The 10,978-nt window shown below is 36.9% G+C and overlaps 1 protein-coding gene across 1 annotated transcript; it reads right to left on the minus strand.

Annotated features, from left to right (window-relative positions):
- Positions 5,690–8,920, minus strand: LOC109842593 (probable N-acetyltransferase HLS1). Its single transcript, XM_020411450.1, has 4 exons — positions 8,711–8,920; positions 8,224–8,372; positions 6,591–6,681; positions 5,690–6,123 (listed from the first exon to the last, which is right to left on the minus strand). The coding sequence occupies exons 1-4, from the start codon at positions 8,918–8,920 to the stop codon at positions 5,824–5,826; spliced, it is 750 nt and encodes a 249-aa protein (XP_020267039.1). The 3' UTR covers positions 5,690–5,823.

The following is a 10,978-nucleotide window of genomic DNA, read 5'->3' on the forward strand; positions in this document are numbered from 1 at the left end:
AATTATATCATTAGCATCAGAAATCATATAAATAATAACTAAAGCGAGGCTTGGAGGCATGAATTGTCGACACATCTCCAAAGCTAAAGAAGACATATGGCTTCCTTTGGTTACCTTTTTTTTGTCGCAATTTCCAATTGTTGTATTTCTTTTTTGTTTATTGAACTGAAAGAGAAGAGCCTTCTCCTTTAGGTGCGTTCACTTTGATTTAAGGGGATTAATAATTGCAATGATCCAAGAGTTCCATGAGTGACAGAATCAATTGCAACATCACTATATATCAAAAGCTGTAACTTGTGACATTTTCTTCGTCACCCGCGTTACACTTTTGAGTCGCACAAATGGAGGGCGACACAATTAGAAAGTCTGGATGAAGTATGTACAAAAAAGGTTTTTCTACACATGTAGAAATCAAATATGTCACAAAACATGTGTCGGGACTTGCGAAAGATATTTTGCAACATTTTTTTTCCAATTCTGTTCTATTTTGCATCTAATGTCGACACAAATATGTGTCACCACTTCCGACATTTTTTATCTGTGGCTTTGATATTTAATGCTTTGCAACTGAAACAACACTTCTATATATGTCATAAAATAAGTGTGGGCACATGCAACTTTCGTCATAGGACATGTTTAATGTTAGCGGAGCCACTTTCTTGACAGAAAGAGATTAACTTTCAAATGCGCACATTACAATTTTTATTTGCTAATATAATGTTTTTCTCGTTACTTGTGCATTTTTTGTTATTAATTTGATAAGTAAAATAAGATAGACTAAGATTCCCAAGGAAGTGGAGGAAATCTTTTAAACCATTACGCTTTAAAAATATATCAATTTGTATTTTTTGGGGATATGTTAATATTTGATGCACCAACTGATCAGTTGACAAATATCACTAGCTAGTTTCTCTATTACATTCATATATGTAAACTAAATCTTAATCTACAACACTTTTCTCTCCTTTTTTTATTTATTTTCCCCTTATTCTTCTTCTTCTTTTTGGAACCGCCGCATATATCTTGTAACTTTAATTTGCATTAGGCCCTTACACATGGAAAAGCCTAATCTATACAAACCACCGCAAAATTGATAAAACTTTATAGTGACATGACTATCTATTTGCTCAAAGGTGACAACCCTCAACATGTTAATATAGAATATATATTTAGAACTTTAAGGATCACTTAGACTTTCGAAGCTATATATAATTAATGAATTCAAAAAGCCTACGTATCCACTTGGCAGGGTTACTATCCAATAGTGAGGGTACTGAAGATTTTGATTATTATTTTTTTCCCTTTTATTTTTTTTTGGTGGGGGCTAGCTTTTGCGTTTATTAAAGGGGGTTCCCCTAACGAATCATTATAATCAAAATAATGTTGCATATAGTTCTTAAACATTGTCATGCCAGATTTGCAATCATGAGTCAAGATCCCTATCCCACAAATCACCAACCCTAAGCTTGCTATATATTCACCAAAGCATGTGCAAAATGTTAGTGAAAAGATTTAGATCTTTCCTTTTGGAGATATATACTACCTAAAATATCACTATATATATCTAATCTAGGGCTACAAAGTAGAAGGAACCATATCATGAGCACTAAAATATGCTCATGAGCTTCTTTGTTGGCCTTCTCAAATTAATTTTATTAGTATGATAAATGATTGTTAAGTATGATACATATATATGCGATTAGTTAGTGGTGCGACATTAACTAGCTATATAGTAGTGCATCTTTACATAAAAGTATGATTATTAACTTAATTAAATGGGTTTATTTATAGAGTTTGTTTCTAGAGGACTCTTTAGTGTGACATTGCATCATAATGAAACTTTTTTACCACCTTCCATCTTTTCTAATAATTAATAATCTGTTTTATATGACAAAGTTAATTATTAGTTGATGATTAGAAAAATCATCTTGGAGCTCCTCAAATGTGTCACTAGACCACATATATACAAAATTGACATTTACATGAACTACTATTCACTACTGAATTCGTGCGGCAGAATAAAAATAGTTATGTGACCATCACCATGATGCTATTTGGCTCGCTGCGATAGTCCTACGTACGCAAGACTTGCAACTATAATCACATGTAATATATTGAGATAATATTCATTGTCATTAGACTTATTTACCTTTAATTTTTAAAATGGTGATCATAGGCACCAATCGTGCGTGCGTGGGTTCTCTCCGTGTCGGGTTTTCTTTTCTTTTTTTTTTCTTTTTTTTTTTTGTGTGTGTAGTTAATACTACACAGTGGGATATTTTTGTAATTGAAAACTGTGGTTAACACTTTTTGCGGTGTTTATTTTGGGAAAACGATGAAAGTTGAAGGGAGTTACCTAATAACCCCTAATCTTAGTGGGGTTGTTCTGATATTTCTGAAGTAATAAGGAGTTATGTGATAATCTTCCAAAGCTAAGGTTTTTTTTTTTAACTTAGCCACTTACAAATTATGAAATCTAAAGCTCATCCCCCTGTTGCGTCATGTGTCTACTGTTTGTAAATAAATAGTATTATCTTGAGAGGAAAATAAAAATAAAAATTTAGGGGAGAGAATGTGTTGCATGTAAATGACAAGTGACAAAGTCTTAAATTTACAGACATGGAGGTTAGGTGAGATAATATAAATTAAGTTCAGGTGGATTTTGTGAGACAACCCAAAAGTCAAGAGAGCTATACGAGGGAAACGAAGTTTGAGTAGGGTTTTTTTTTTTTTTTTTTTTTGGGGGAGCTATACGAGGGAAACGAAGTTTGAGTAGGGTTTTTTTTTTTTTTTTTTTGTGGGCGCGGGGTGTTGGGGGGGTATGATATCCGCCAGGGAATGGCGAACAGGCTACAGGTACTTCCAGCGGTTGGATACTTGACAGGAATCTGTTTAGGTGGGAACCACATCAGTATGATATATATGCAGCCAACTCCATAACAATCGTCAAAGCTCGCTAACAGCGTAGAAAGTGGGTAAATTCTGCAAAGGAATTCTGAGAAACTTTCTGCTTCTCGCACACTTTTGTGAGAGTGGAGCCAACATTCTTTCTAGAGTTCAGCTCAAAGATCTGCAATCTCATATATTAAACAAAACATGTGGAGATTGTTTGTAGAGGATAGGCCTCATGCAATTATATATGAAAATAATACTGTTGCATGTCCTTGAAGTGTAAAATAATTGTGTATTTTTAATGACCAACTTGTCTTAGAAAGGAGTATGGTGTATGGGTTATATATATCCTTGAAGATCTGAACGATTATAGGCATCCATGCATATGGACTTCTATATGCAACGCATTGAAGCCAAAGTTTAAAGAGATTAGAAACATGAGTATACATAGATAGTCATCATGTTGACGACAAATTAAGACTTGATTTGATCCCTGAACAATTTCAATTCAGAACATAATCTCAAACTCTGCTAGAAGGCGTTCGATCGGTCTCAATTAATCAAAAATTAATGTTCAAACTTTGGAAAACAAGCAAATTAATTAATATAATTCATTTATAAGTAATAATCATGTTACTATCTTCACTTGGATTCCAGAATCTCCAGCAACCCAGAGTAGCGGATTAGCCGCTGTAGCTTGATTGTCTTCTTAGAGAAGGAGACACCTGATCGGGGAGTTTATGTTCGCTGACTGAGATGACCTTTTGTAACAAACATTCTATCTTTCTTTTTGGTTTTCTCCGTCTTCTGGTTGTTTAAGCTTTGTTTTGGTTTTATGTATATATCTTTTAGTTTTCTACTTATGATTTAGATTTTCCTCCACCTCGGAATTGGTGACTAAATCATCAGTAGATAATTACTTTTGTATGACGTTCTATTCAGGTTTTAATATATTTACGATAGGGCTTTCTGTCCTATTTTCCTTCAAAAAAAAAGTAATAATCATGCTCTGAAATGGAAAGTTGTCAAAGATTTCATGATAGCTTGTCGAGTTGTCGTCAAGAAATTAAGCCACGTAGTCTTCTAGTGCAATTTGATGCATCTAATTAAGGTAGAATTCTGATAAATTTTTTAATACAGTGATAGCTGTAGTCATTCAGTCAAGATCTAATCCAATTCCTAAACTAAAATTCCATGACTAGGAATAAGGATCCCTTGAACATTTAAGAAATTAAAGTATACGTTCAAGATCATTTAATAATAGTGGTCCTCAACGTTTGAGCTAAAAAGGATTATTGACCATCATCACATGATCAAGAGAAGATGGGATCACATGACCCCAAGCTGACAGCTGTTTCAATTCATGTACGTTTTTTTTTAAAGTAAAGCAAATAATTAAGCTTTTACATGAAACCACATGGCTCCAAATTAAACCCATGTAAGTAATTAATTTTCAGAAATAACACCCTTTCCTTAAATTTTATTTGCAGGCGACACCAAATTGCAGTCATATGTAATTAAGATGACTTCACCTAGGGTTAGCTTGTCATACGTAATAGTACATCTGAATGAGTATAATTATAAAGACTGTCGAAGAGGGTCAAGAGTCTCAAGACTCAAAACAAAAACATAGCTTGTTCCTAATTGGAGATTGAAGACAAGTAGGGCTTTCTATATATTATTCCCTTAAATCTTCAATAATTGCATACTAGTCCGTCAAACTTTGAGAATTGCATATTAGTCCCTAAAATACTATAGGGTATTGTGAAATAGCCCTTCAAGTTAAATTCCGTTAGATTTGAGTATAATATGTTCGATCAAATCCAATAGCTAGAGGCAAAGTGACCATTTTCCCCCTCTATTATGTTCCTCGATTCATTTCTTATTGAGTTTAAACCTAATACCCACTTTGAAAAAAAAATCCAGACTCACTTGAACTCTGCTCCTTAATGGTTAGAAAAGAATCCTTGCTCAAAGTTGAGTTTCACGCAAAGGTTTAAAATATCAAAGACAATGGTAGTTTGATGATCACAGACATTGGGTTAGGAGTCAACCCAGCCATATGATTAGTTTTTAATTAAGTGAAGTACTAATATAGAGACCATCTTCAGGAGCATATATGTTTAAGGGACTAATACACAATTTCCAAGAATATTTGAGGGACTAGTATGCAACTGTTGAGATTTAAGGGACTAATATCTAAAAAAACCCAGCAGAGTTGTATTTTTAAGATATATTGTCAGCTAGCCAGCTGGATGTATAGCTTGAATATAAACATTAGTCTTTAATTTCTTTAATTAATAATTTTACAGTCGTCTTATAAATTTCAGATTTTAGCAAAAANCATGAAGAGGAAGGATACATAGAACTAAAAGAGGAAAAGACAAATACAGACGTAGCAAAAGAGAAAATGTTTATCGATGCTCATTGATAGCGTGCAGTGCATGCATGTGATAATATTCTATGCAATTAATTTTTATACACGCGGCAGTTACATCATATACATGTGCGCAGTTAGTTTTATAAGCACGGTACTCGCATGAAATTATAGCACACGCAATAATAACAGAAATATATAAATACATTTAACGTGTATAATATAAGATAAACTCGATCTTTTGAAGATGACAAACGGATCACAATTTGAGAATCTACGTACTTAAGACCAAATTAAGATTAATGCTGAAAAGGGAAAGAAAACGTTAACTATAGGACCAACAACTTCTCTCTAAGAACGAAATGATATAAAATGTCAGTTTAACATAACAAAACCCATTGATTAATCGAAACTAGCTCTTCATTACATCACTAATTAAGAACGAAAAACAAACAAAACACATGTAAACAAGTTAGCTTCCCTAGCTCCGTCGCAATTAATTATGCACGTGTGCTTCACTAATTAGTCACTATTAATCCATCCATAATCCCCCCTCAAAACTCACGTGGGTCCACGAACAAGACATCCGTACCTTCCCTAGATTTACTCCAATCATCATCATCATCATCATCATCAACCAACTTCTTCATGCACCAAACGTCCTCACAAGAGACCCACCTCCAGTGAGGCACGCTTACGCCCTCGCTCCTCAGCATCCCCCCCGACCTGACCGCCACACGCACGCCGCCACCTCCCCGTCCCTCCGCCGCCATGTTTGCACCGTCGGCGGAAGCAACGCCCACATTGTCGCGCATCTCCCTCCCCTCTGCGCGCCTGACAAACACACCCCGTAACTGACGTACACCCCCGAACGGCTCGAAAGCACGGAGCACCGCACTCACGCGACGGCAGCCCCCAGCCAGGGGAACATCCTGGTGCGACGGCGCAGCGTTAGCGGCCTGACGGCGGCCTGGGTAAGCTTGGACGGCTCACTGTGAGCCTGAAAGGCCGGAAGCGTGATTCATTTCGCGCGTGCCAAGACCGAGGCCGCGGCGAAGGAGGAGGCGGGAGGCGTCGTCGGGCAGAAGGTGCCGAGGGAGAAAGGGTGGGAGAGGAGGGAGTCGAGGTGCGAGGGAGGAAGTCGGAGAGGGAGGAACGAGGGAGCGGTAGAGGGGGAGGCGAGGGAGGGGGGAGCGAGGAGGCGGGGGGCGGCGCGGCCGAGGGGGTGGGAGTGGACGGGTGGAACGAGGATGGGAGGCGGCCGGAAGGGGGCGTAGGAATAAGCGGGTGGTGAAGAGGTTCCAAGAGGGGGTGTTCAGACTTGGTCCGTGGCCATGTAGCGTACATCGCTCGCTGTTTTGACGCACCACGCCTCCGCTGACTGCACCAGCTTCACTCCGATGCCCAGTCGCCTGTGAATTAATTAATACGCACAAAAAAAAAAGAGTTTTTAATTTCTTTGCAAGTGATCGATCAGGCATAACAATTGCTTACATAATTAATTGTAAAGATACAAAAGTACGAAACTAACAATTAAAACCTAGAAAACTATCTGAAATTAATTAATACCTATAGTATATGTACGTATGTATATACATGTTACGTAGATACTGAGAAGACAATATTCATGATAAAATGTACATACGTTCATGACAAGATAAAAAAAGCAATATCATGGAGATTTATGACATTAAGCAACCTTAATTATACTTGAGGACTTGAGGTACGTAAGAGACATTAAGAACAAAGCAAGAGAATTTTCTTTTAAATGAGCCCGAAAAAATATGTCAGCTTAATTAAAGATAAAAGAAAGAACACCATGCTCTTTAAAATCAAGGGAATAATATGAACCCCTAAATAATATACACGCACGTCTTATAGTTACATCATGTCTTTAGCATGCAGTTTCCTTGGTTGAAGGACATCGGTGAGTAAAATTGTATCGTGGTATGTTAGCATTTAATACAGGATCACGCTAGCATGCGCAGGCCGACGGAGACGAGACTTAAAAAGTGATTTTCTGAGGCGAGGAGCGGTGTTGAGTGTTGCGCTGCACTGGCCGAATATTAAGGGGGGTAAAGGATGGGCTCAGGTGTTTGTGGGCCGGTGGACATTAGCAACTCCTCCTTTGTCAAGCTAACATGCACCATGGGCCTGTTTGCGCCGGTCTTTTTTTCGCTTCCTTTTTCCTCTCTAACTTTTGGATTTGGATCCTCTCCACTATAAAAAACTAGTGGAGAGACCACTGTTTTTAATATTAATCATTGATTATTTAGTAGACGGTTATGATACAATCTAAATCTAATACTTACCATACCCCCGTGTATTGCACTCATTCATAATTTGTACTAAAAGAAAAAATCACAACCATCAACTAGATAATCAATGGCTGTGATTATGTAGTGGTCCCTCCACTATTTTTTTGTAGTGGAGAGGATCCGAATCCCTAACCTTTGTCCGAAATGAGGGCTATAATTTGCGTTGAAAATGAGTAACAAAAAGAGGTGAAACCAACCCTACACCCCTCTTGCTCTTCAATGTAAAAAAAGAAATAAACAAATAACAAAAAATAAACGCGTTGATGTCTAGACCGTCCTATATACGTTAGGGACATAGGGTGTTATATATCAACTATAAAAAACTGAAGTTTTCAAAATGAGTTCTGATATAATTTGTACCGAAAATGATAAGGGGCACAGCCCCAACCACAACTCCAACCACACACTCTCTCTCATTTGCTACAGTGCACCAGGCCTCACATAGGATTTTAAAATTTTAAAATCCCATGTGAGGCCTGGTGCACTGTAGCAAATGAGAGAGTGTGTGTGATTAGAGTTGTGGTTGGGGTGTGCCCCTAGTACCACTCAATTTGTACTCTAAAATTGATTTAAAAAAACACAATCAATCAATACTAAAAACACCTCACCCAAAAAAACACGCACAAATTCACCCACCTATGCGCCACCGACACCCGGAGTCCAAGCAAATAAGCAACTCTGACATAGCGTGGGACCCTTACATCGGGCCCCACTCCACGTGTCACAGTCTTTATGCAAGCCCTAATCACCCCAACTATCTCCCTCTTCTCTCCGTACTCCGCAACCTACAAGAACAAATAAGGTAAGGGGGACATATACAGTACAGACTTTTTCTTATCTCTAAACCCAAATTAAGTTTCGCCCACATATTTTTTTTAAACCCTTTTTAGTTCCAAAATTACTCTTAAACCCACGACAGCCTCGTTGAATTATTTTGCCAAAACGGTAAGCTGTGTGTATGACAAATGGAAATACGCCAAGTGGGTTTAAGAATAATATATTCACCAGGACATTTTGAGTTTTAGAGTGATTTTAGAAGCGGGTGGGTCTCAAAACAACTGGGGCCAAAATTTTGGGTTTATAGCTGAAAAAAAAAGCCCAACAATATTAACTTATCCCGTACCAGCATTATGCGTTCCGGCGCGTGCCGGATCCGGCAAAGTGGGTCCCCCAGCTGGTCAATGCAGAGAGACAACTTCTTCTTCTTCTTCTTCTTCTTTGAGGAGGAGGAGGGGGAGGAAGAGGAGGAGGAGGGCCCGATATCGCAGTTTCGTTCGAGCTCCTCCACGAGCTTGAGGTCCTTCTCCATGTCGAACTCTCTGATTGTTAACATACTCTCTCTCTCTCTCTAAAGCTCACTCTTTCTCTCTCTAGAGAGGGTTTAGTGTGCGTTTGTATAGGGAGAAGGTGGCCAATTTATATATATGAGGAGGAACAAGCATGAGGATAGAGAGAGGTTGAGGGGCAATAATAGTGTTTGGAAAAACTAATTAAGAAGTATATCTTAGGATTATTTCGTGGAAAACACCCTTCAAGATTTGGAATTATATCTAAATGAGTATCTAAGCTGAGATTTATTAATTAATAGCTAAGATTAATTAATACTTACAAATATGCATGTAAAAGAGATTTGGATGGAGATAATTAATGAATGGAAGTAAAACAAAGCTATAATAAATTTATACGACAATTTAATTAATAGTTAATTCGTGTCGAAATGCAAAAGTATGTAGGATAATGAATTAATTAAGAACTATATAATTCATTGCGAGTTTATTTTGTGAGGAACAACTCTGAAGATTTGAATCGTAAGCGTACAAGTCTAAATTAATTAAGTATGTAGGAATTTATATATTTGATTAATTTAATTAAGTACATGACCCGTTCAGCGTACAAGTCGAGTTATTATGATCAAGTCTAAATTATGTAATATAGATCTAGCTAGGATTTGAACAAGTTTTGATTAATGGGTGTAATCATAATTAATCAAATTTTAAGGAAAAAGAACTATATACGTACCTATACGTCTCATGCATATTTTAATTAAACTACTTAATTTCCTTTTAGCTAAGCAAGATCCCAATATAGCTAGTGTGATTAACCTAGGTAATTACGGAACTGAAGATTAATTAGGAAGCGAACTCCATCCCAAATTATTTTCATCGTACAAGTCTCTCTAATCCTCATATATGCTTTGGGTCTTTGAAGTAATGTATTTTTATTCTTTCTTTAAAAAAAATGTAAACAAGGATGCATACACGATACAACCTGCATATTTAAATTAAATTTTACGTATTTCGGATAAAAATAGTGCGATTGGCAATTAATTGCACCATAATAGAAGCTCTTTTAGAGCTTTTTCGTAAACCCAAATAAGTGATTTACTATATATATATATAATTAATAAGTTCAATATTAGTTGATGCCATAATTACCAAAATAACACCAATGAGCAACGTGGCAAGCATGAAGAGGAAATGGCATTGCTAAGTTGGTAAGTGTGACATGCATGAAAAGTAACATTAATTAGTTGTAAAACACTAAAACCATTGTTAATTTGGTACCGGTTGGTGTACTTAAAACCGTCCTCATTAACTCTAGCTATGTTTTGTTTGGTTAAGAAAACTAGCATGCTAAATTTGTCCCCGGATTAATTAAGAGGTCCCTAATAAGATAAGAGTTTTGCTACAGACCCAAAATATGGGACCAACGGGGAAGACATATGAGGTGTCCCTCTCCTATTGAATAATGAGTTGGCCATCATTAATGATGACCAGCTCATTATGCAATAGGAGGGACACTTGTCCCCTCTGTTGGTCCCATATTTTGGGCCATTGGGAAATTTTTCATAAGATAAGCACCCTTAAAACTACTACTATTCCAATCCATCACATTATTAATTAATGAATGGCTTTATCAATTTTCACCAACCAACGGGGAATTTTCGAGAAATAAAAAAAATGAATTAAGGAATGGGAGGGAAAAAAGAGTAAGCCAGCCAGCTTGGTGGCTTGCTGTCCATAATCTATTGCTTGTCACCTACTTATCATTTCATGGGAAAATTGACAAGATGATTTGCTTTTAAGCGGCCTAAGTTTTCAAGGAATATGTTTCCATGTGAGGTCCAATTACTAGGAAGGACACATCAACGTCTGCATGATAAAAAAATAACTCGCAATTGGACTAACGTCCTATAAAAGGTCATTTTGTTATCATGAGGTGATCAATTTGTCTTCCATTAGTCAAATTAATCACATTATGAATGGACTAGGCCTTCAGAATTTTCTCAAACATTAATTAGACTATAAGAAACAAAGTTTGCAGCCAATTGCTGTGTGTAGCTTTTGACCCTTTTAAAGGCGAGCAGTTTGCCTCATGACTTGACGTGTTG

The sequence above is a fragment of the Asparagus officinalis genome, chromosome 5 (genome assembly GCF_001876935.1).
Source record: "Asparagus officinalis chromosome 5, Aspof.V1, whole genome shotgun sequence".
Lineage (NCBI taxonomy): Eukaryota > Viridiplantae > Streptophyta > Magnoliopsida > Asparagales > Asparagaceae > Asparagus > Asparagus officinalis.